Raw genomic sequence first — 26,256 nt, 5'->3', positions numbered from 1 at the left:
AGCAAGGATCATCCCACAGAACTGACTCAGGGAGGAAGTTAAGATAACTGGAGGGCCGGGGTCAGGATGGCTGGAGGGTCCAGCACTGACGGGGGCTGGTGCCTGGGGGAACCTGTGAGCCCTCAACAAGAGGAGGAAGGGAAGGAAGGATACTGGACAGAAAGACCCTACACCAGTGCCCTTGACCCCAAGACAAGGAGAATGTTAGACTCAGCTCAGGAATTTTACAGCACAGGATCTGGGGTGAACAGACTCCCAGGGTGGCCCCTGTTCACACAGCATATAATCCTCTCCATCAAAATGTGGGCAGGATCTGTGACTTGCTTCTAACCAACAGCATATGTGATGGGATCCCACCCAGATGACTGAGTTAGGGCATGTAGATATAAGACTGCAGCTAGCATGCCCTACAGACACTCTCCTGCTGGCTCAGTTGGGAAGGTAAGCTGCCTATGCGAGGGCCAGGCAGCAGGGAACTATGGAAAGTCTCTAGGAGCTCTGTCCTACATACTCAAGGGGCTGAATTCTCCCAACAAGCAGTGAGTTCCAGACAAGACCCCAGCCCTGGCTGACACCTGGACTGCAGCCTCGTGAGACCCTGAGCAGAGGGCCCAGCCATGCCAGGCCCGGGCCCTGGCCACATGTTTATTGTGAGATGATAAACGGGTGTTTCAAGCGGCTACATTTCTGGTGATTTTTTTTAAGTAGCCAAAGAAAATGAATACAGTATACTTATGTTAAAGAAACGTATAGGGGTTATGAAATACAGCTCCAGAATGAGGCAGAATAAAGCCGAAGTGTGGATTCTGCTACTTGACTGCACTATGTCTCTAGTATAATTGAGAAAGAGAGAGAAAATGCCAGTAGGATGTTACTTGTGCTGGGCAGCGTCATCGCTGTCTGCTTTAGGAGGCATTCACTCTAGAGCGAACCCTCAAATTGAATATAGATCTGTCTCGTTTCCCAAGCACTTCTTACCAGGTGACCATTTGACTGCACTGAACCTGATGTTTAAAGACAGCTATACGCCATGCATCCAGTGTGTGACCTCAGCACAGCCACTTCGTCCAGGACCTAAGCAAAGACTCTAGGCTGTTCTAATATTCGAGGAAAGCACGGCTGTCTCAGATGTATGGAGGGGCAGAAACCCTGGTCTCCAACTTGGCCCCCTCCCATGGGACCTTCAACAGGTAACTTTGACCAGGGGTGGTTTTTGCCTTACCTGCTGAATCTAGAATCAACCCCATATCTAAGATATTCCCAGAAATGCTCCCTGCACCACCGAAGAGAGCCAGGTAGCCTTACCCTCAGTGCAGCTCAGGGAAACAGCCTGATCTAGGTTCACGGTCCAGATCCAACACCCACTAGCTATGAGGCTCAGTAAGTTGCTCTCCTCTGAGCCTCGGTTTCCTCACCTGTGAAATGGGGGGTAGGGATAGTTCTTCCTTCGCTGGGGCCTCTGGGGGTTATATGAGATAATGCATTTGAAATACTGAGCACAAAGGCAGGTACTTCCTAGGTGCCTAACAATGCTAGGCATTATTATTATTTCCTTATTCTGAATGCAAGTGGACAGCACCTGCTGTACCAGGAAAGGCCCTTCCTGGGGGGCAGCACTAAAGTGGAAATCGGGGGTCAGAAATTGTGGTGCAGAAATTGCCGGTACCATGGGCAGTCAGTGGAAAGATGCCAGGGCTTGAGACATCCTACCTCTTGAGGCAGCCAAGGACCAAAAAGTCCATCTCCAGGCCCTGGTTTAGTGTTGTAAGCCTCATTTTCACTCCTCCAAGGGGAATGCAGCATTTCTATGACAACTGAGAATGAAACTACTAAAATGCCATCAGCTGTCCTGAAAAGCTCCCTTAATAGCCCAGAACTCACTGCTTAATTTCAAAACTAGTCATTATCAATATTATTATTATTATGCCTATATCAAGGAAAACAACCACTCACTGTAAAAATAAAATAAAATAAAACCTGAAGAGTCAAAAAAATGCAAAAACCACCAATTTAATTGAATTTCCCATCTGCCTCTCTGACATCTCTTTCTGCTTTTCAGAGAAAGGGAGATATATGAATATAATCGCACATAATTGGAATCATATGATATATGCTGTATTTCTCACTCCACAATATGTCATGAGCATCTTTCCAAGTCAATAAACATAAATCCTCACCATGAAATCCTAGCAGCAGCTCAGAATTGGACTTTATGGATGCACACAATTTACTTAAACAATTCCTTATTGATGGATATTGAGGGTGTATCTTTTTATTATTGTTTTTGCTAATACAATCATCCCTCAACAACACAGCTTCTCACACTCATATAATCATCCCCAAGGTGTACATTCCTAGAAGAGTGATTATGTGGCTCAAGAGTGAGCATATTTTGCACACCGAAACATGTGAGATAACCTGCCACTCAGGATGGTTGGTCACCACATGCTTCCACCAACAGAGGTCACACAGATGACTGCTTCTACCCATGACACACTGGGCTGGGAGGCTGACCTGTGGATTCCAGCCAGAAGGACCCAGACCAGAGCACTCTGAAAGTCAAGGGTGGGGAAGGGGGTGGAAGGATTAGGGTCTTCTGATCTTCACAGTATGAATCTCAGAAAACCTCTAAAATTCTACAGCCTCTAGTGTGGAAACAAGCAGGATAGTATCTTCGCTTCCAGTAATGAGAACCCATGAGCCTTAATGAGGCAAAGCTGGGGGCCAAGGAATACCCAAGCCAACCCTACAGAGATGAAAATCCAGGGGCTGCTCTTCTAAGCTCACAGCAAATGGAGACCTCAGCCACCGCTGGTCTTACTGTGGGCAATAAGCATATGAGGTGGGGAGCTTCCTCCCCGCGTTTCCAAATGCTTTGTCTGTAAAAGCTTCTGCACTGCACCACCAATTGCAAGACTCTTTGGTGAGTCATGTTCCTGCTCCACGCTTCATTTCCCATCTGCTAAATGGGTTTTGGATCTTTCCTTTCCTTTTCATAGACTTGGTGTGAGGTTACAAGAATCCTGTGTGGAGCTATAGGACACGGTTATTTTAAGATTATGAAAAGTGTGGTAGCCAACCTCCAAAGTGGCCCCCGATGATCACTCCTCTGGGTATGTACATCCGTGTGCGGTTCCCTCCCACAAGTGCATCAGGGGTGGTTTGTACACTGGGAAGAATACAGCAGAGGTGACAGCATGTGACTCCCGAGAATAGGTCATGAAAGGCATCGTGGCTTCTGCCTTGCTCTCTCTTACTTAGATTTCTCACCCTGGGGGAAGCCACTAGCCATGTCACAAGGACACTCAAGCAGCTTACAGAGATATCCGCAAGGGAGGAACTGAGGCCAGCTGACAATAAGGATCTAAGAGAGCCATCTTGGCAGTGGATCCTCTGGCCCCAGTCAAGCCTTCAGATGAGAGACTGTGAGCCAGAACCACCCATCAAAGCCACTCCCAGAATCCTGACCCATGGGCACTGTGAGATAATAAAATTTTGCCCTTTTAAGCCACTAATATGCAAGGTAGTTTTTTTTAATGTGGCAAGAAATAACTAACACACTTTCCTGCTCCTTTAATCATCTTCCTATCCACAAGACAGGGAGATGATTTCAGAAACTCGGGGTGAAGCCAGAAGACTGTGCTCCAGTGACAGAGGGAGTCAGAGGGTGGGTCCAGGCTCTGTGCCCTGGGGCATGACACTTAACTTGAGTTTTGGTTTCCTTATTCACATAATGAGATAGAGACAGCACTTACCTTATGGGGTCACTGAGGAACTTAGAACAGAGATGAAACATCTAGTCAACTGCAACATGGGACAAGAAAGTTGGTTGTGCAATTGCCATTTCTCATCATCTTCCCTCCTCTTCCTCTTCTTCTTGGCATCTCAGATGAATATTTCTTTCAGGTGATCCAGCAATGAGGTTATTATGCCAAAAACCCAGCCTCAAAAGTCTTTTAGGGGAAACAGACAGAGGCCAAGAGGTGGGACCTTAGAGAGTTAGATTTGTACCAAGTATCAGCATGGACTGGGACATAAGAAGGAAGCATCACAAACACAGAGCACACACATGGACCCTGCCAGGGCCATGTGAACATCTTTGATAAAAGAATTTACTCTCAGTCACCCACTTGTCAGTATCACAATGCCTTGCCATTATCTATGTTATTATTTTTCTTTCCATACTCTTATTCCCATACTATTTTTTGTGTAAGTCAACTCACTTTTTTTTCACTTAAATATTTTCTAAAGAAATGTCAGATCACTGCCATAAATGGAAAGCCAGTATTGTTTGCTATAACGAGAAGATCATCACAAAACCAAATGCACAATGATCAATACAAAACAACAACAATAAAAGTCCATGTGCCCCTTGAAGTCACCAACAGTACACAAGCGCACCACACTTTGGGAATCCACCACGGATAACACACACCAGAGAGGCCGGGCAGGAGTGATTCTGAAGGGGTAAGTGCAGGGATTGTCTCTGCTACTGTACACCTGGATGGCAGGTGGGGCTGCACAGGAATCCACGTCTAGCACTATCCACAGTCACATGCCCTAAAGTGCCCGAGTCCAGCACCACAATGCAGAGCCCCACAGAGCTCAGAAAGCATTCCAGTCTTGACCACGGGGACAATCAGACAATGTTAAACTTCCTTCCCACTTTCCCAGCACCATGGAGTCCACCCTCACATCAAGAAGTAGAGACTAGCCCCTGGCCCCTCCCCGAGTCCCTGCTCCCCCAGATCTGCTCACCGGTAGACCTGGCCCTTGTCAGAGGGAGGTCCTCTTTCATATCATGTACCGCAGGCTAAGACTCTGGCCCCAGTTGTTTCTAATAGAAATTATCTAAGTGCCTGAGAACTTTTATTCCCCTCAAACACAGTTACGTCTCCAGCAAGATCAGTTTCAGGTGAAAACCACTCCCGGTGATTGATGACGGTGACCAAGGAGGCTGAAAAGGATGCAAAAGCAGTTTCAAACTCTAATCTGTTCACAAAATGCTTCTACTTACTGAATCTTGTGAACTGTTCTTGGCACTGGGGAGGAGCACTGAATTTCCAGATGTGTAGTCCTGGCAAAAACAAAGAAAAATAGATGGGGGGACCACGGTTGAGAAAAAAGTTCTAATTTGGAGTAACCCAATTTAGCATGATCCTTGAATCCCTCACCACATTTAGCCACAGTGCACACTTGTCCCCCGCCCCCCAACTGTCTATCTCCAGGAAGGGGTCTAGATACACACTGCCCAATACGGCAGCCACTAGCCACATATGGCCAGTCTGAATTGAAATGTGCTGGAGGTATATATTACACACTGGATTTTGAAGACACTAACGAGAAAAAAAAAAGGAATGTAAAATGTCCCATTAATATTAATATCTCATTAATATTTTTATATCGATTATGTTAGAATGATAATAGTTAATAACATATTAAAATAAAGTATATTATTGTATTTAAATATATAAATACATTATGAATATTTAAAGTAAAATATATTATTACAATTAATTTCATCTGTTTCTTTTTACTTTTTAATATGTCTACTAGAGAAATTTAAATTGCATACATGGTTCTTGTGACATCTCTACTAGGCAGCGCTGGTCTAGATTCTTCTCCAAGTGTGGACAATCTATTCTAGTCTGAGGACACATGTGGTCCCCTGAGAGCCACACCCAGCCGCCCTGTTACTTTCTGCTATTTCACGCCAGCAATAGATCACGTTTACGGAGCATCTAGGATGCTGTGTACTTAGTGCTCTTTGTGCATTTTCTTTAACCCTCACAAGGACATAAGAAGGAAGTTTCAATCTCAGCCTCACTTTACAGGTGCAGAAGCATAGAGAGGCTGAGAACTCATCCAAGGTAACTCAGCAGCAATGCTATAGACCCAGGGCTTGAACCAAGATGTTGGTGGATGGGTGTTAATCACTGTGGCTGCATTCTCCCTCTGATGCCTTCATCCACTTCGTGACACACAACCCATGGGAGCCTTTTACAGACAAATCACTATCCAAGACTGGGGAGCTGGCCCCCCAAAAGATGCCAGCACTGCCTAAAGCTCAAAATGTTCATTAAATGAAAGTCATTGGGGTTTTGCTTCGAGTCACCTCTTAAACCTCCTGGGCAAAAAGAGAGAGGCGTGTGTGTGTGTGTGTGTGTGTGTGTGTGCGCATGTGCACATGTATTCATACATGAGAGAGATCAAGATAGAGACAGAGACACAGAGACCAAATGAGACAGAGATAAAAAAAAAAAAAAAAACAGGAAGAGAGACAGACAGAAAAAGAGCTACACCAGCCACAGTTACTCGGGCCCACTCACACAGTCCTGAGAGCACCATTTCTGTAAATAGTCCTGAACTTGCACAGAGAAGATGGACACTGCTTGTCATTTCCTTTTTGCAGTTTTCCCAGAGTCAGGGGTCACAGAACAAGCTGACGAACAGAAAATCAAAATTGTATTTGTACCTCTGCTACCTCTACATGGAGAGTGGTCTTCATGCCACCCCCCAGGTTGCTGAAATGAATGAAGGAATTAAGAAAAGAAGGAAGGAAGGAGGGGATGGACTTAAGTACAAACCATGGCTCCCCTTCCAGTGACTGCCTAAAGCAGCAGCCTGAGTGGGAGAGAAAGGGAAAGATGTTGCCCAAAAAAAGGGGTGATTTTTCTGACAGGTGCACACATTCTCCTTTGACAGGTGTCCTTTGGCCTGAGAATGGCTGTTTTTTGTTGCTTCCTTCTTGGCCCCATGTTGTATAGATGAGCCAACTAAAAGCTGTGCTTGAATGATGAATGCAGCCCAACGGCGGCCAGTGGATAAGATCCAAGTGTTACAGATCCCCTGGGATCCCTGTCTGCTGCGTGGTCCTTTCTTTGAAAGGGACCCTGCCACCACAGCTGTGCCAGGTGACCAATCCCTCTGCCCACTTCCAGCCAGTCTAGGGAGGCACAGCTTCCCCAAGCAGCACCAGTCATGGGTTCTCTCAGGAATAGGAATCAAGACAGATGGAAACCATCACCAGGCTCCAGGAGTCTGAAGCACGTTCATTCAAAGCTAGCACTGGGTCCTTAACAACTGCTAGCTCTGGGAAGGTGAACTTAGGGTTGAGCCAAAATGGAGAGCCTTCCAGAGGATGAGGATTAGAAGAGACAAAGCCCCCAGGTGAGCCATTCCTCCCATAGTGTCCACTGGGAAGAGACAACTTACTTGCATTCAGTATGATCTTACCTGGGAACCTCGTCACCTGAGGAACTCCTATCCAGCTGCCCCTGCAAAGCCTCTTCCTTCTCTCTGCCCTCTCCTCAATTCCCACCCCCTCCCAGCAGCCAGAGGCCTCCCCTCCCTACATGTCTGGGTCTGGGGTCCCAGAGTCCCAGGCTCTACTCTGCTGACTATCTCTCATTGTGCCCTACTTTCTTCTCAGATCAGTTAGCATGAGCAGAGGCACCTTCACCCCAGAAGACAGAGGTGGCACCAACTCAGTCTCCTTCCTCTGAAGACTCTTTCTGCCCTTCCCACCTCTTGCAGACCTTTTTATACCCTGTAATGAATGGTGTGAGTACCTGCCTGGACTTGTAGCTCTGCAGCCTGCATTTTCCAAAGCAAAAAATTAAAATAACTCCTTGATTTGTGGACATAATATACTCAACCAAATCATATAGGTTTTTATCATCTCAGAGTGGTGAACATCTTTCTAATTATAACCCAGATTCCATAAAATTAAAAATTTTGAAAAAAAAAGTTTTCTGCATGAAAAATAATCTCATAAAGTGAAAGATAACAAAGGATATTATGGAGAAAAGTTATAATTCAAAGGAAAAAACAAGCAAAGGAGATGTACAGCCAGTTCACAAAGGGCGTGGTGGTGCAAGTGTCCATTATTGACATTAAGAGATCCTTGACTTCACACATAACAAACAAAATGCAAATTAAGATGATGTATTTATTTTTTAACCAAGATTGCCAAAGATAAAAGTTGGACAAAGTATCGAGGTCATAAGAGGGCAGAGAAACATGTATTCTGTTACATAGTAGAATTATACATTGGTCAGCATTTTAAAAGTTGATACTATTTAAACTGGCAATTCCATTTCTTGGAATCTCTGCTATAGAATGTCTGCACATGTGGAAAATGTCCAATGCCAAGGATATTTGTTAAAGTAAAAATTTTGTAATTACAAAATATTGGGAGCAACATAAATTTCCATTATTTAGAGATGAAGTAAATGAGTTATGGTGTATCCAGACACCTCCAATAAAGATAATGAGGTAGCTGGATACAGAATGATGGGGAAAAACAGTAAAATGTATAATGGTATGTATAACACACCACAATCTGTTCAGTGTTTTAAGAATATATGCATATGTATCACATGCACTGAAATCTCCAGAAGATAGATAAGAATTGGGCTTTAAAAAAAAAAAAAAAGCCTAATTGTGGGGAGAAGAACTAGCTGGCTGAGTAGGATGGAAAAGGAGAGACACTAATTTCATTCTTCTGACTCATGAATTGTGTACTCTGTAATTATCAACTGAAATTTTTATTTTACCTTAAAATTTTAATTTTATTTTGAAAAGAAAATAATTTAAGGAAATAGCATACAGAAATACTAGCAGAGCTTTTTGGGTAGAGATTCATATCTAGATATTTTCTGGAAAAAAATTTAGCTTGCATAATGTATCAAATGATTTAAGGTCACCTTTGAGGACAATAGCCCTGTCAAATGCAGGAATGTTGGCATTAGGAGGGAATATGTTAAGGTTTTTGCCAGCAAATTCGATTATATGACACACAAGCTACACTCACTCCTCTTGTTCCCAGGGCAGGCAGTACTAATCAAGTGCAGCATTTTCCTGCTGAGCCCTGATGCAGTCTCAGAATCCATCCCAAAGTGCTCAGAAATGCTACCCCATTGTGCATACTGCCACGCCAGCTGAAACCAAACCCCACCCCTGGTAGGGCAGCCACAGGGCAAAGCCAAAAACCTGGAACCAGGGTCTCCATCCACATGGTTCCTCAACAACTCTGGGGCCTGGGTGCAAAGTTGTATCATCAGCCTCTCAGCACCCTGGTTCCAGAGACAGCCAACTTCCCAAGGCCCAACTTCTGAAAATGTCATCCGGGCCCCACCTGCCATCCCTAAATCAAACCGCCAGAGCCCTTCTGAGTAAATGCTGGTTAACCTTCAGCAAGGAACTCGGGCTCCCTTGTTTCCTCTAACTTAGAGAATTCCGTGTAAATGTCAGATTAAGCTTTTCAGCCCTCTGCTTTTAAAATGTGAGATAAAATTTAGCTCCTATTCCCAGATGTTAAAATCTCTGCTTCTCCCCAGGGCAAAGAAATCAATGTGAGTAAGCTCCGTATTTTTTTCCCTTGGAACACGACCACTTCCAGCAATTTATTTGACTGACTATGCCTTCTATTACCATGTAAATTGTTTCAGACTGCAGGGGAAAAAAAAGTATTAATCTCCTCTCAGTAAGTCATAAAATAAAGAAATCAATTTCAAGGTCAATTTAGCCCAAATAACACCTGCTGCCCTTTTTTGTAACATGCAGACTCCTCTGAAATGTTAGGCTGTTGTCTAAGACATCAACATGCAGCTATGGAAAACTGGGTTTCACATCAGTCAGGGCAGCACCAGGGGAGAACCTAGTCCCCTGGCCCAATGGTTCTGAGGGTGAATTTGGGAAGGATAGAGTTAAAAGGACTCAGATAAATGACCCTCTGCAGGTCAAGGGAAGGGAATGGAAAGAGAGATGCAATGGGGTTCCGGTAGAATTGGGATCCAGGAAGGAGTCTAGCTGAGTTGCTGTGTGACTCTAAGAAAGTTATTTAACCTCTCTGAGCTTCAGAATCTATATCTGTAAAGTACTTAAAATTAAAAAAAAAAAAATAAAAAAAAAAAAACACCTGAAAATAAAATGAAGGCTAGGTCATCTTTCAGGACCCTTTAATCTAGTCCATTGTGGACTTTGTCAAAGGTTAGACGCCCAGGGTTTTGTAGCTACCCTCCATCAAGAGACAGCAGAATACAAAAGAAAAAAGCAACCTGTGCAAAAAAGTTTTCAAACGGTATCATTAAAGTTATCATTCAATAGACAGTTACACAATCTTTAAAATATCTGTGATGTGTACAAAAACATGGAAATGTGTGTGAGCTTACCTGAAAAAAGGGACACAAATTACATACACACTATGATTACATCTCTACACTAACATGTTCCAATACAGAAAAGAAAAACATGAAAGGCCATAGAGATGTGTACATAGCTCTTGTTCGAATAAACCAGTTATAAATGTGGGGTAGGGGGAGACAGAGAGAGAGACAGAGCAGTGTAGCAACAAAGGAAACAGGATCTGGAGTCTGACTGCTGGTCCTAATACCATCTGTGAGTACCTGACTTTGGACAAGATACCTAACTCCTAGGTCCTGAGTTTCTTCATCTGGAAGATGAGAGTAATGATGTTACCTATTTCTAGAAAGACAGAACCATCATACTCATAGTGGAGGAGAAAACTGGACTCAAGCGGCTGAGACTGGCCCAAGGTAACACAACGTAGGAGAGGCAGGGCAGGTCTGAACCGTGGGACCCCTGCGTCCAAGCCGTTGCACCTCCCCACCCCAAACACTGCCTTTTGATTTTCCTGGTCTCATGGTGAATAAGGCGCCACATAAGCCACAGAACCCCAAGAAGGTGGTTGCAGAACCCACGAGACTTTCTCTGGAAAGTCTCTTCGGTGAACGAGGCACTTCCATGGCACACCCCAATTCCCACCACCACCCCAAAACCCACCCAAGAAGAGGCCACAGAATGGGGTCAGCAGCTTCCTGGAGGTGGTCCAGGACCCAGGAGAGAGGAGGCCCATCACTGAGATCTCTCCCACCAGGAATCTTCCCACCTAGTCCTGCCCTTACCTGACTCATGGTTTCGGAGTCAGGATTTGGTTTTTCAACTACTTTCAGGTGCCCCTGGGATGCCATGATATCCAGGTGGCCCCAAACCATTCTCTCTTCATTTCTGCAAAAGCCAGCCCCATATTCCTACCTGCCAAGCCACAGCACTCTACCTGTGAAACGCCTCTACCTGTGGGACACCTGTTCTGCTGCGGCAGCCCCGATGCTCATGCCTGTAGTCAGATCACATTCATCACAGTGGCTCCAACTAAGCAGGGCGTCCCTGACTCCACTTTCTCTCCTCTGAAGTCCATTCTCTACACCAAAGGGATAGTCTTCAAGTGTAAATTGGTTCATGTCACTCCCACTTAAACACCCTGCCAGCTACCGCCTCCCCCCACCCCAGGTCACGGGAACACTGCAGAGTGTTGCTCATCATTTACATGGGGATGCATCCAGGTCTGTCTCCTTAAAACATGTCACTCAGTCGCAAAGACACTGAACAGACCACATCTGACAACACTAGCCCTGGTGCAGTTACAGAGGAAGTGCCAGACATCCTGGGACATAAGGCTAAAAGAACAACACTCAGTTAACTGAGCATTTACCATGTGCTTCAATGTACGAAGGCACAGCTAGTCCCCTGTCAGAAGCCGGAGGGAAATATGGGCTCTGTGCCACAGATCCCAGCCACTTTCCTTAAAAACAGTTTTATTGAGATATAATTCAATTTGCTCATTTAAAGTGTGCCCCTCAGTGGTTTTTAGTATATTCACAGATGTATGCACATATCACCACCATCATTTTTAGAACATTTTTGTCAACTCAAAAAGAAACCTTTTACCCTTTAGTTATCACCCGCTCTCCCTCCTTACCCACCAGCCCTTGATACCCACTGATCTAATTTATCTCTGTGGAGTACCTCAATCTGGCTTTGACAAAATGGAATCCTACAGTATGTGGCCTTGTGTGACTGGCAGAATGTTGTCAAGGTTGATCCAAGTTGTAGCATGTATCCTGGCTTCGTTCCTTTTTTATGGCTGAAAAATATTCCGTTGTGTGGATAGACCACATTTTGTTTATCCACTAATCTGTTAATAGACATTTGGGTTGTTTCTACCTTTTGGCTATTGTGAGTAATGCTGCTATAAACAACATTTGTGTACAGGTTTTTATGAGGACATATGTTTCAACTCTCTTGGGTATACACCTAGGAGAAGAATTGCTGGGTCATATGGTAACTCATATGGCAAAACATAATGGTCATATGGTTTAACTGTTTTCCAAAGCAGCTGCACCATTTTACATTCCCATCAACAGTGCATGAGGGTTCCGATTTCTCCACATTCTCATCAACACTTGTTATTACCTGTGTCTTTGATTACAGCCAACCTAGTGGGTATGAAGAGATGTCTTAGTGCAGTTTTGATTTGCATCTCCCTGATGACTGACGATGTTGGACATATTTTCATATGCTTGTTGGCCATTTGTGCATCTTCTTTGGAGAATTATCTATCCTGATCTTTTGCCCATTTTTAAACTGGGTTATCTGTATATAACTGAGTTGTAAGAGTTCTTTTTACATTCTAGATACAGGTCCCTTATCAGATAGATCATTGGCAGATATTGGGGCTGTCTGGTCACTTCTGAAAAATGTCTTACAGTAAAGCAGCTGGTCATGTCTGTTACAGATAAGCAACCAATGGGGCAATGTCATAGCACCTTCTCGGAGCTTTCTATCCTGGCTCCCTCAGAAGGTTAGGATCTGGACATGTGTTTTAGGGGCCACTATTCAACCCTTTCTACAGACAAACAAAAAAATGTCAGAACCCGAGCCCACACAAATCAAGCCAGGCTCTCTGGAGGTGAAGCAGGAGTTTGGGTAATTCTTAAACCTCCCAGGTGATGACGAGGTTCTACCAGGCTGTGAACTGTGGGTCTAAGTCCAGAGGAGATGCTCTGGTGATTCCAGAGGGCCTGTCCTTTGCAGAGTCAAGTTCACCCCATGGGGTGGCAGGACATGTGCAGGTAGCAGAGCCAGATTCCCAACTAGGAGATCCTATAGTTTTCATTCACCATGGCAGCTCCTAAACCTCCAACTGCTCCCTCCAGGGAGAGGAAACTGAGTCAAGACATGGGACATTCACAAAGGAAAAAACCAGTTAAGCACAGAGGGCAGCCATGGATCCCGGACAATGTCTGCAAAGTTTAAAAATCACGAATAGAGCCAAAAGGTGGGAACAACCCATATGTTCATCAAGGAATGAATGGATAAAAAGACATAGTCTATCCATGCAATGGAATATTATTCAGCCATAAAAAGAAATGAAATTCTAATTAATGCCACAACAAGGGTGAACTTTGGAAATACTCTAAATGAAATAAGCCAGATACAAAGGCCACATAGTGTATGATTCCATTGATATGAGATGTCCAGAATAGGCAAATCTTTAGAGACAGAAAGGAAACTATGGGTTTTGAGGGGCTGGGGGGAGCTAAATGGATAGAGGTTTTTTGGGGAGGAGCTGAATATATTTTAGAGCTAGAAAAGAGATGATATTGGCAAAATATTGTGAATGACTATGAATGTGCTAAATGTCATCAAATTGTTCACTTTGAAATGATTAACTTTATGTTATGTAATTTTTTACCTTTTTTTTAAAATAAGACCCCCCCAAAAAATCCAACAGACCCAGACATCTGTGTCTCTTTGCACTGCCTTGACCATATTTCTTTCAAATGGAAATAAATATATAAAACCACACTTCTACATACATCCATACAATCAAGAGAAGCTCTCTCCTCTATTCATCTCAAAAAACATTAAAATTAATAGGGTTTATATCAGGAATGTCTAATAGAGTTACCGACTCACTGAATTAAGAAACAAGCACGAGCAAGAGCAGAACTGGGGTCCCTGCAGCACGAGGGGAATTTCAGTCTCATGTAAGCGAGTGAGATGCAGTCGACGGCAGCCCCTCCTCTCGTCCATCCGTGGTGCAGGGACAGCCTCTGACGCCCAAGGGTACCTGACAGCCAGGAGACAACAGCCACCTGTTCATGCTGCTGTGAGAGGGGAGAGTTTGGAGAACAGAAGCTGGAGAGGAATGATAAAAACTAGTCTGGGAGAGAAGCAACGCTTCATCACCGTGCCCTTGTGAGGAAACTTATGGCATGAAAAGTGTCCACTGGCACATGGGCAACAATATCTAATGAGATGAGGGGAGATGGGACATACAGAAGTCCCAGCAAAAACGCTGGGAGATGCTGCGTGGAGATGAAGGAGGGCGTTAGTGATGCAAGAGGAAACTCAGACATATTTCTGGCTCGAGACACTGAACACAGAACTCAAGTTTTCCCAAGGACAAGAGCAGCTGGGGGGGCTCATGAAGGAGACGTGGGTTATTACAGGAGCTTTTGCAAAATGAAGTCAGGGGGAATGGCAAAATAAGTGAAGTGTTAAATAAATACTTCCTGAAAGGAATCATGAGGGAGAACACTAAAATTAGGATGTCTGACAAGGGCTTTTTATCCAATCTGCCCAGGATTTCTTCAGGGTTCCTGGGAGAGACATTGTCAGTAACCCGCACGACATCATGGGCCATTTGTGCAGAAATGGGACAGCTGGAGCACGGAGTACTGGGCAGGCTGATTAGAGGGACATGGACCGGACCCAGTGGAACCAGAGATGCCTGGGGCAACCTGAGATCTCTCAGCCAATCCTGGAGGCAAGTCCCCACAAAGGAAGAGGGCACCAGCTTGAGAATCACTACGTTGCAGAGGTTAAGAGAGTCGGCTGTCGTTCAAGCACCCTGCTGTGCCTTTGAGTGGATGCATGACCTTGAATAGCTGTCTCCATTTCCCTGAGCCTCAGCTTCCCCATCTAGAACAGGGACGACAGCCCTCATCACAAGAGGCTAGTCAATGAGATGATCATAGCTGTTATCAATGTCATTTCACAGAGAGGAAATTGAGGCCCAGAATGGCTAAATAACATTCCTGGATGTCCCTAGTCTATGTATTGGCTTTTGCTGTGTGTGTGGCATTCTGCAGCAAGAACTCTGCATGAACCATATCCTTTGATCTCTAGAACAACCTATGAGACTCAGGAGCCAAGCTGGACTTCTCCCTACCTGTGTGACCTTGGGCGTGTTATATAACCTCTCTGTGCCTTTCATTTCCTTCCAGAGGATTGCTGTGAGACTAACTGAGTCACCAGGTGTAAAGGTCTGAGAATAGCACCTGGCACGTGCTTAATAAGTGTGACTATCAATATTATTGCTATTAGCTCATCTTATCAACAAGGCTCAGAGAGGGTAAGCGAGTTGCCCAAGTTTGCTTGGCTACATGAGCACTTAGCTGATATGGGACAGAGCCTGTCGGACCACAGCTCCCACTCTCCTTTCCTTTGCATCACCCAAGAGGCACTTGGGGCCTAACTGGCAACTGCCTCTTCTGGGAAATTCCCAGGCCCACCTATGACACTGCACGGCGGAGAGGTAAAGATGTTATGCTTTGGAACCAGACAGGCCTGGGTTCGAGTCCCAGCTCTGCTCTCACTTTGACATGTGACCATGGAGGGTGTGTCTCTCTGTCTTGGTTTCATCATCTTTAAGGAGGGCGGGGACCATAATAGCTTATCAATCCCTCATTACGTGGTAGCATCAATGCTTTCTGCTGACTCCAGTCAATGCCATGTGGAAGGTGAGACTGATTTTACTAAGCTGTTGTCACTGCCTCCTTGCATTTGGCTGCTCTGGGTGCACGCAGAGTCCTTGCTAGGGCTGCCCCTCCCCCTCCTCAGCCCAGCTCTACCCCGTGGCCCACGAGCAGTTTGCCTCCACCACTGGCCAACAAGAACAGCTTGGTGGGAGTGTAGGCTGGGGTTCGGGGGAGGCGGGGTGTAAGCCAAGTCCCCAGGATTACGGCTCCCTCGAGACTGCCTCCCTGCAGAAGAGGGAACCGTCAGCTCTTTTAACAGTGAAATAATTGCAAGTTTGAATGTGGATTCGATGCCGAACAACTGCAATTAGAAGCCACCTTCTGTTCGCAACAACTGCTGCTTAAATGCAATCCTGGCCTCGTGCACAGACCCCAAATGAGTGTCTCAGTTTTGCTTTCAACTACACTTACCAATCTACACTAGAGCGTCCTCGCTTCCTTTCTTAAGGCTCACGTTGCTCCTACCTCTTGGTGCTTCTCTCTGTTCCTAGATCAAGTTCAAATGCCCTACAAGGGACAAAAAGGACTTGTGTATGGTCTGCCCCTCGGCTCCCTTCTTCATCTTCTTCCTCCACCCTTGACCCTCTCCCTCTCTGAGCTCCAGCTATACCTATTGTCACCCTCGCTTGGAAAGCTATCCAGTTGTGTTTGCTGTTGAACTCCTACACATCCTTTAGGCCACAGTCCAAACATCACCTCCTCCAGGAAGCCTTCTGTGATGTGCCACATCAGGTAAGTATCCCCTGTGATACACCCTTGTAGCATCAGGTACATCCCTGGCCCTTCCTAAAGCTTGTGATTACTAATTTGCATTAGTTATTTGCATTATTTGCATAATTATTAAGTGGATAATTGTCTCCCCCCAAGAACTGTGTCCTATCTGTGTCCCATGGACGCTGCTTTTTCTACTCCCAGAGCAGTCCCCACTGGCACACAGAAGGTGTCACTACCTATGTGCTGAGTGTATTGAATCATGCAAATGGTCTATTCTCCCTAATGAGTACAAACTGCTCGAGGTGGGGCCTGGGTATTAGCTGTATTTCAGTTCCTCCTGGAATCTAGCACAGTCCCTGACATGTAAAAAGTGCTCAGGCTGAATTGGCAGCATTTTTAAGCAGACTCATGCTTAAGTACTATTTTCTTTTTTGTCGAAAAATGCAAATATGAGTCCAGAGCAGCCCTTCCCTGTCTTCCTCTGGAACTGGTCAAGCATCTCTGAGGGTTCTTAGCTTGGGTGTTTGCACTTACCCAGGAAGACAGACAACCCTTCCCATCTCATCAAGAACCCATCCCAGTCCTGCCCACAACGACATTCCTTGAATCTTCACAGCCTGCAGACTTCCTCAGAGGAGGAATCAAGATGAAGGAAATGCCCCTTGCTTGGCTTGTCCCAGGAAAGCGCTGGCCTGTTCTCACTCCCACCACCCTGAGACTGGGGATGGGCACAGAGGGACCTGCCTCCATGTATATGGTCCCAGGCTTGCTGTTGAGGAATGGGATCATTAAAATGGGTTATAACATAAATGTAATGCCATCTGCTGAACAGATTCCTGCCTCCGGGTTGCCCTTGGCTGGAATCCCACCAGTTTGCCTTTAATTAAACCTGCATGTAGGGGTCTCCCCTCCAACCCGGCTGGCAATAGGCTCTGGAGGCAGCGCCTGTGAGCAAAGCCAGGGCGGCACCAGACACCATGAAAGGTAACGTTTCCATCCGCTCCCTAAAGATGGTGTGTGTAGACAGTTCAAAGCCCACACAAAGCAGATGTTTGGAGGCTCCGCGCCTCCCGGGGAGAATGATGGGTGTGGAAGCAGGACCAGCTGGAGGAGGCAGCCCAGCCGAGCGGGCCGTGGCCTTGATCTAACGCTCACTGAGCTGGCAGCCTGGCATCGGCAGCATCCAAGTCACCTGGGTGATTAAGTGAAAAGTCTGTACCTCACGGGGGAGGGAGCCACTTCTCCCAGTCCTTGAGACGATCCACAGGCTCAGTCGGCACTTATCCCAGGGAAGCGGTGCCAGGCGAAGCTGAGACCCACACAGCTGGGGATGTTTTCCCACAAGCTCCATTACCAATCAACCCCTGCAGCTGCTCTCAGATCAGAGTGGAATCCAATCAGCCAATGCTCACGGGAACCCAGAAAGCAAGATTGTGCTCAGTGCCTTTCTAGACGCACCCCTCACCCACCAGTCCATGGTCCATGGCCGGGGTCCTCCCCTGCAACATCACAGCGCTAGACCCGGGGGGACTGCTGCAGAGGAGAGAGGCAGTCCTTGCCCTCTCAGGGCTTAGCGTCTGTTGTGGGATTTAGTGTTCATTGGGTAGTTAGAGGTATGAGAAGAGCCATGAAAGAAGTCCAAGGTGCTACGAGATCCCACCTAGCACATGAAGAGCCAAAGAATGACAGGAGTTGGCAGGAGAAGCAGGGTTGGAAGGAATCCTGCCAGAGGGGGCAGCAGTGAAGACCCCGGGCTGGCACTTTAAAGTCTAGTGTCACTGGCATGTGGTAACAGGAAGGGCTGGAGAAACAGGAGACAGGCACTTTAGGGTCTTAAAGGCCACTCTAAGAACTCTGACCATTCTCGGAGAACAGCAGGTGTTTGAGCAAGGTCAGGTGTGTTTGAAAAGGCTGCTCTGAATTTAAGGGGTGCAGGAGTGGATGGGAGGGAAGTAGGTGGAGGCTGCAGGAAGATCCAAAAATTCAATCCAAGATGCTGGGGAGGTTGAACAGAAGCGGGAGATGGGGGGAAAAGATTCCAGGGGTGGATTTCCTAGGATGGGAGAATTTAAGGGATATGAGGCATGGGAGTGAGGGAGAAGAGAAAAGGATGACTCCTAGGGTTTCTGTATGAGCACCTGGGCGGCCACCTGTGCTGTTCCCTGAGCTAGGAGACCCCGTGGCAGTTCATGCTGGGGAGAAGATGGCAGGTTTTCTCTTGACCTAGTTGGAAAGTTGGGGGTGTGCAGGTTCTGTGCACAAGGACCTCTGGGGTTGAGGAGGCGGAAACAACTGTGGAGTTTTTAATCTTCATTTAACCTCCGTTTCCTACATGGTTCATTATTGGTACTTCACAGAGGGGTTCCTGAGGATTCGTTTAATATCTGCTGAGAACCTTGAAGGCCTCAGAACTAACAGCTGTCAGAACTAAATTAATAAAACAACAAGGCAGCTTTTCTTTTTCTTTTTCTTTTTTTTTTTTCATACCACAAGTCACTGTGTGGGAATGTTTGCAGAAGGCACCTGATCTCCCAGTGGCTTTTCGCATTTTGAAATTGACAATTCTTTCGTTCCAGTCAATAAATTTCTAAATGTCAGACCATGGATGGGATTTTCCTGATGGGGTTTGGGGTCCGAGGTCCTTCTTGAGATTCAGGAAGGATGAGGGAGCTGAAACAGGTCTCTCTCTCCCCCACCCTCCCTCTTTGTTTCACTTACACACACATACACACCCTCCAACAAGTAAAGTTTGGTTACCAGAAAGAACGGAGGCCAGCATGCCTTCTGACAAATGAGGGCAAGTAAGTAGAAGCCCATGTCATCCACCAGAAATTCCAAAACCCCAAATCTCTTTGCAAACAGAAACACTCCTCTTAAATCAGACTTAGCTTCACCTGGTAGGAAATCGCCCCTGACTTAACAGGAGACATTTTATATTAGGTTGAACCAAAAGGAATCTCCAGCATTCCACAGGACTGCTTATGACCCAAAGAATAGTCATTCATCAGCCTAATGATATTTATTTATCCTGCTTAGTGTGAATATTGGCTTGTTTGCAGAAATATTAATGTGTTTGGTTATGGAGTGCTGCCCTGGGCACCCCTGGAGGTGTGATGTAATGTGTAGCACAGGCACCTGAGAGCCTTTCTAAAATCTGAAAGATGAATTCCAGACCACACCTGGCCCCAGGGGTTTGGAAACCTGTAGCAATAGAACAGTCATTAAAACCATTTATGGGGCACTTTCCATGTTGCAAGTCACTGGAATCAGATGACTTACTGGGAGTGAGGAGGAAGAAAGAGAATATGAATGCGAATTATACATAGACACATAAGGCACCATTGTTCCCACTAAATTCTAGCTTCTGAAGCCCTGCAGTGTTTTGACATCACGATGCTGGGGTGAGCCTACCCCCAAGACAGGTCCATGCCTCCCTGACATCCCCAGTGTGGAGGAAACCCCTGATTTAGCTATCTAGAGTGGACACTGTTAGTTACAGAGCCAATCAGCCTAATAGGATGCTCCTTCCATCCCAAGTCGGCTTGTTCTCAGAGCCTCACAAAATAATTACACTGGTCTTTTCTCCTGGAAAACAGTTTTCGTTAACTCAGGGAAATGTGTGATTCTATAAAGACACCTCACGTGGGGCTCCTAGGGGCGTTCAATTAAGAAAGAGAAACCAACTTGGAAAATGTCCCGACAGTGTCTTATATCAGACAACCTGGAGGTGGGGGGAGTGGCGGGGAAAGTGGAGGGGAAGGAGTGGAGGGGTGAGGGGGAAGGGGCTTCAGCAGAGAGCTCTGAACTGCAGGCTCGGCTCCCAGTGGATACCCGTGGCTTAACGCTTCTTTAATCTTGGCCCAAGCGGTGTAATAAGCCATTCTTAGAACTTAACAACTCCTCGGCATCCAATCAATAACAGCTCTGAAGCATCCCTTCCCTGTATTTATTTAGTTCTCCAGTGCTCAGACACTTCAGCTCCTTATTCCCCACAATACCCGCACCTGCACCTCGCTTCTTTTACAAACAGGGCAGCTCCGACATATCAACCCAAAAGGTGCACCTTTAAGAAATGGGCTTTGATGGAAACGTCCCATAATGGAAAAGCAAGAAGGACCAAAGAGATAGATGAGTCATCATGTATGCAATATCTCCAAAAACAGCCTAAAATTGATGTAGACTCTTCTCCTAGTTCCTGTTAATGCAAAATATCATATGGGTCTTTGGGGAAAAGGGGCCAGGATGCACATCTTTTTTGGATTCGTCTGGAAAATTATGACCAACCAGTTAACCAACCTGCAATACGGACAAATCGGAGAACAATTTTTTCAGTTCCTCTCTTTGGTGGGTGGGTGGAGGCTATTTGCTTTGGTTTTTTAAACTATTTTCTTGGTCAATATGGACTTTGGATTCAACAGAAAGATATGCAGGGAAGGAGCACAGGAGAAGAGGAAGAAGGAATGTGATGTCCATCTTGACAGGACTCCTTCTAAAGAAGAAATGGCTGCAAAATGGGTAGCCCCAGCCCAAATGAGCAGATGACCCCACTTCAAAGTGCAAACACTGGTGATCCACTTGCTGCAGGCTTCATCTAATGCCAGCTTTTGATGCTATTATAAAAAATGAGGGAAAATTTGGCCTCTTGGCACCAGATTCTCTGGGTGGTAATTCCAACTCAAGAAGAGGTTTCATTCCATATCAAGTAGAGATGGAGCTATCGCTTCTTCCTATTTTTTTGACAGAGAGGTAGCCAGCCTCATTAGATCACCAGAGGTTAATTGATTATTTACCGGTTAGGTCTACACCATGTGGCACTTCTGACTGTCCCATGTGCCTCTGGAAGCTTTACTTCTGAGACAGGTAGCTTCAACCCTCGTTGGCTTGGGACATATGTTCCACTCCCATCAGGTAGGAGTCATCGCCAGGGAATGTGGTGCCAGAAATTGCCATTTTCCAGGGAGACTTTGGCAGCTATGGACAAGGAAGTTGACTTTTCTGAGCTCCAGGTGTATCATCCATAAAGTGAGAAACGTGGTACCTACCTGACATAGAGCTGTTAGGATGGCCATCTGAGATAGAGCACAGAAAGGACAAGTACCCAATGCATGGTAGCTGTGCTGATGACAATGACAACAGCGATGATGATAACAATAGAATGGGGCTGATGATGAAGATGACTGTGATGATGGTGACAATAATGATGATGACAAAAGTGATGATATAATGCTAACCACGGTGATGACGATGACGATGGTGATGATGTGGACAGTGAGGACGATGATGATTTTCTTGTCCTCTATTTCACCCATTCCTCAACATCTGATTTCTCAGAATTAAAATTAAGCAACAGACTCTTCAAAGAGAGCGACTGAGGATGTTTTTAGGGTAAAGGAAGCTTCACAGTTGTGATGAAGTACATCCTTTTATAAAGTAAACGTGCTTCCATGATGATAAAATAATTCCAGCGTGAAATCTCTCAGCAAAGGCGGTTGTACCACAAGGTGAATGACCCTTATTATCACAAAGTTGTTAAAGTATCTGTTTGTTATCTGGTGAGTCGGGGAGACAGGGCCAAAGCCCATTTAGGACAGGATTTTCCAAGCTGCAGGACCCGAAGAGGCAGGTCTCCGCCCCATGGTTGGGCTGCCGCCATCTCTACAGCTCACATCTGGCTTTGTAAAGCTTCCCCCTCTGGAGCCAACACCTCTTGCAAAATGAAAAAAAAACAAAAAACAAAAAACAAAATCACGACTTTCAAGAGTTTACTTCCAGCTCCCGATTTCCCTAAAAGTTTCCCTAATTTTCCAGAGCCCAGAGGTACAGAGACTGAAATATGGAGGAGTTAGAATGGTGCTGACTCTCCACTCAAAATATGGAATCATTTTCTTCAGTTAAAAACAAAAACAGCTACTGGTCTGTGGCACAACAGGCTCATGAGGAGATGAAAACCCTTCACAGAGAGCTGGAAGGTGGAAGATTCTAATGCAGCACAGTCAGATCTTATGTTTTCCAGGTGGGGGCAACTAGCAATGTGATTTGTTGGGTCGAACAGCACAAAATTACTTCTCCTTCTGAGACTGAGTTTCCTCACCTGGAAAAATGAACTAGATGATCTTGACGCCCTCCCGGGCCCCTTGCACATGTGAAATTCTACCATTCTAAGATTATAAATCTGCCTGTTGTCAAGTTACTCAGCCTTCCACCCAAAGCAACAGATGAAAACCTGACGATCTCAATCTCGTCAGAACAGTATTAGGAGGGTGCGGCACCGGGGTGGTGGTGGAGGCGAAACAAAGAAGCTGAAATGTAAACACAATACAGTACAGGACAGGCCTGTGTCCTGGAAAGGAGCCTTGGGAGGCCTTGCAGGGGCCGCCGAAGGGTAAATGCAGGGGCCAAGGTCTGGGACCAGGGAGACAGCCAGTCAAGGGAAGGCTCCACTCCAGGAAGGTAAGACCTGGTCCCTGCATCCCTTGGGGCTGGAGCTCCCAAAACGAGCAGAGTTCAAATTATCTGGAGCTTATACTGAAATAGTCTTCCCAGGATCCATCCCTAGTCATTCTAACTCAGTAAATGTGGGTGGGGCCCAGGAATCTGTATTTTAATGAGCACCCAAAAGTGATTATGACGCAGGTGGGGAAAAGGGTGTGGAGCACCTCAGGCCAAAGCAGTGATGAGAAAATTGGAGAGGAACCAGTTTTAGGGTCTTCACAACCCTCCTCTCCCAGGCTGGGTGCCAGGGCCAGCATTTGCAACAGCTGCCAGGGGAAACTCCGACACTCCTTTCTTCCAGTTCTCACTCCAAATGCCTCGGAGACACCTCTGATGCCTCTCTTCCTCTCCCCCCACACCTCTAATCCATCAGTAAATCCTCCCAGCTTCACCCTTAGAACACAACCCGTGTCACCCACTTCTCACTACCTCTGTCTTCTCCTCCGTGGTCTGGACCACCATCATTGCAGGAGCCTCCTCAGCATCCTCCCTGTGTTTGCCCTGGCCCCACATGGACAGGGCACCCTTCACAAAAAGAAGGCAGGTCAAGCCGCTCTACTGCTTAAAGCCCTCAACACCTCCCGCCTCCCTCGGGGGAGGAGCCTTCCGTGGCCATCTGCCCCCAGATCCCATCACATTACCCTTCTGGCCTCATCCCCCTAGTGCCCTTCCCCTTGCTCATTCCATTTCAAACACATTCTCCTGTGCTGGCTGGTCTTTCAGCCCAATCTCTCCTGCCGCAGTGTCCACAGGGCTTGCTCCTCACCTCTTTATGTCTTGGCCCACATGTCATCTTAGTGGGCTTGCTTTGCACCCTTTGTAGAATAGCCAACCCCTGCCCCCCAGGCACCCCTCCTCTCCCATTACTTGTTCTCCATGTTGCTGTTTTACAGATTATCATCTTCCTCCCCATAGAAGAATGATTCCCAGCCCTGGGTGATTGGCCCTCTGGGTACCATCCAGCGAGGCCTGGAGAGATTCCGATGGTCACAACTGGGCGAGGGGATGCTTCTGGACTCTAGTGAGTAGAGACCAACAATGCTGCTAAACACCCTAAAAAGTACAGGACCGCAGCCCATAAATAACAAGACATCATCTGGCCCCAGATGTTAATAGTACCAAGGCTGAGAAATCCTGCCACAGAATATGAGGTCTATGAGGTCAGAGATTTTTGTCTGTCTCATCCATTGCTGTGTCCCCACTACCCAGAAGAGTGCTGTGAACACAGTATCCACCCTCATAAACTTTGTCAAAAGATGCAAAAGAATAAATAAATGACTGGATCCTTCCCAGAAAACCTGGGGAGCTTCTCAGCTGTGTTTGAGTCTCCGTCCTCTGATACAGGATGGACTTGATAGAAGATTCCTGGGGCTCCAAGGAGTCACCTGGACTAAGCCTTCCCATTCCCAACAAACCGTTTATTTAAGTTACCACAAGGGGAGGAGCGGCAAAGGGCAGATGAGCAGCAAAGGCTTGCTCTGCTCTACGAGAGACTCACATGGTGTGCCTTGTGATATTCCCATTAGAAATAAGACAGGGTCCACACCTTACTTATGAAAGGTGAGGATGTCCTTCATCACTGGACCCCAAAGAAGAAAACACCCTTGGCTGATTTCTAATCCTTAGAGATCTGGATTCATGTCTTATTTTTTAAGTTCTCCTAGAAATTTAGTAAGTATAGCACATGGAATGCTCTTAATGTCCAACATTAGTCTGCCCATTGGGGGCTCACCTGCCCTGATAAAGCACTCAGAACGGTCAAATGGCTGATCTTTATTGAATGCTTGCCAGGGATGGGGAATGATTCTAAGGACTTCACATGTACTAATTCACATGTAAACCTCACAATGATTTTATCCTCATTTTACAGATTAGGAAATGGAGGTTCAGGGCACACAGAGAGGAAGGGATAAAGTTGGAATTAGAACCCAGAACATCTGGTTCAAACCTACTGTGTATGCTGTATGCGGATCCAGCTGTACATGAAACCTGGTGTTAGAAGGTGAGAAGAGACGACAGATAGAGGGGCAGCCAACACACACCATGAAGGAGGCCCCAAGGCCTCGCCCTGTGTTCAGCGGGTCAGGAGGACACACCCAGGCGCCTCGCCATGTGTTGTGTTTCCATGCCCTATAAAACGCTCCTCTGTGAATGTCACCGCGTGTTGACGCTATAAAAAGGCTGATAAAGTTTAAACCTCACTCCTAATGTGGAAATTCTCCCTTAACTGCCAAGTTCACATCACTCTGGGTTTTTAATCTTTATGATATCTGCAATATGAGTGACATTATGTCCTGTCCTTCTACTAGGATCCTCTTATGTAGGAGACAGAACAGGATGAACCCCAAACAATTTAAATAGAAAGAACCATGTCAAGACAGGAAGAGGAGAAAAATAACCCTTATTTCTCATACTCACACAGGATGCCCCAAATAAAGATCATATAGCAGGGATATGAGGAAGGGGAAAGGAGAGTCATTGATCGAATACCTGACCCACTCTGTCATGCTGTGAAGTTAAGAGACATGGCTTTGGAGTCATACAGATTCCTGGTCCCACCGTTTCATTGACTTTGGGCATTTAACTTCATCTCTCTAAGCCTTGGTATCCTCATCTGTGAAATGGGAATGATAAAGTACCTGCTCGTGGAGCTGTTCTGAGTATCCAATGGGATGGTGGATTTAAGTTCCCAGTACAGTGGCCAGAATAGAGAGAGTGCTCAAAAGGAATATCAACTTTTATCATTAACCCTTACCAAAAATTTCTGAAAAGAGTATCATTCATTCCATTTTACAGAGAAGTAAGTAATCAGAAAATCAGCCAATGCCCAAGGTGACACATAGTCAAAACCAAGTCTCAAATATGTCTGTTTTCAAAGCACATTCATTAACTCCAAGACACCCACACTGGAAGTGGTCAACCCTTAAGAGACATTCTACCCTCCCAGACTAATGCCTCAAGTCAGGAGAAAGGTTTCAGTCCCCTCATGAGGACACACGAAGAAGAGGCGCTGTGATTTTCCAAACCCACTTGAGTTATTTGGCAGGATGAGTGAAACTTCAAACATCTTAAGTATTGATTTCAAAGCATGAGTTCTCAAGGCCGTCACTGAGCAAAGCTGAGGACACGAGAAGAGTCTGGATGAGAAAGAAAGCACAGGAGAGGAGACACCCCTGCCGATGGTGGGCAGAGAAGGAACTGCAGGAAACCAGTGAATTTATCCCAACAATGCCAGCCCCCTACTGAAGACAAAAGCTGACAAAGTGACAACCCTCACCCACCCCTGGATCACTACGTGCCTAACTCTCAAATTCCAAAGGACTATGTTCTTATCCCCACGACCTGTGCTCTGCTACCTGTCCCATCTCCACTAACACTGGCAATGAATTTACTGACAAAATATGCTAATGATAAGTAGTGG

General features: G+C 46.0%; 1 protein-coding gene across 10 annotated transcripts in view; it reads right to left on the bottom strand.

Moving 5' to 3' along the window:
* Window positions 1–26,256, bottom strand: part of RBFOX1 (RNA binding fox-1 homolog 1) — a 1,986,757-nt gene that overhangs the window by 1,706,876 nt on the left and 253,625 nt on the right. For all 10 annotated transcript variants that reach the window (XM_074346731.1, XM_074346734.1, XM_074346737.1 and 7 more), the window contains exon 3: window positions 5,018–5,077. In XM_074346731.1, the coding sequence (XP_074202832.1) occupies window positions 5,018–5,077 (60 nt within the window). The remainder of the gene's footprint in view (window positions 1–5,017; window positions 5,078–26,256) is intronic.

Source organism: Camelus bactrianus, chromosome 18, assembly GCF_048773025.1.
Source record: "Camelus bactrianus isolate YW-2024 breed Bactrian camel chromosome 18, ASM4877302v1, whole genome shotgun sequence".
Taxonomy (NCBI): Eukaryota; Metazoa; Chordata; class Mammalia; order Artiodactyla; family Camelidae; genus Camelus; species Camelus bactrianus.
Note: the sequence above shows the minus strand (reverse complement) of the source record. Positions and strands in the feature narration are given on the sequence as shown.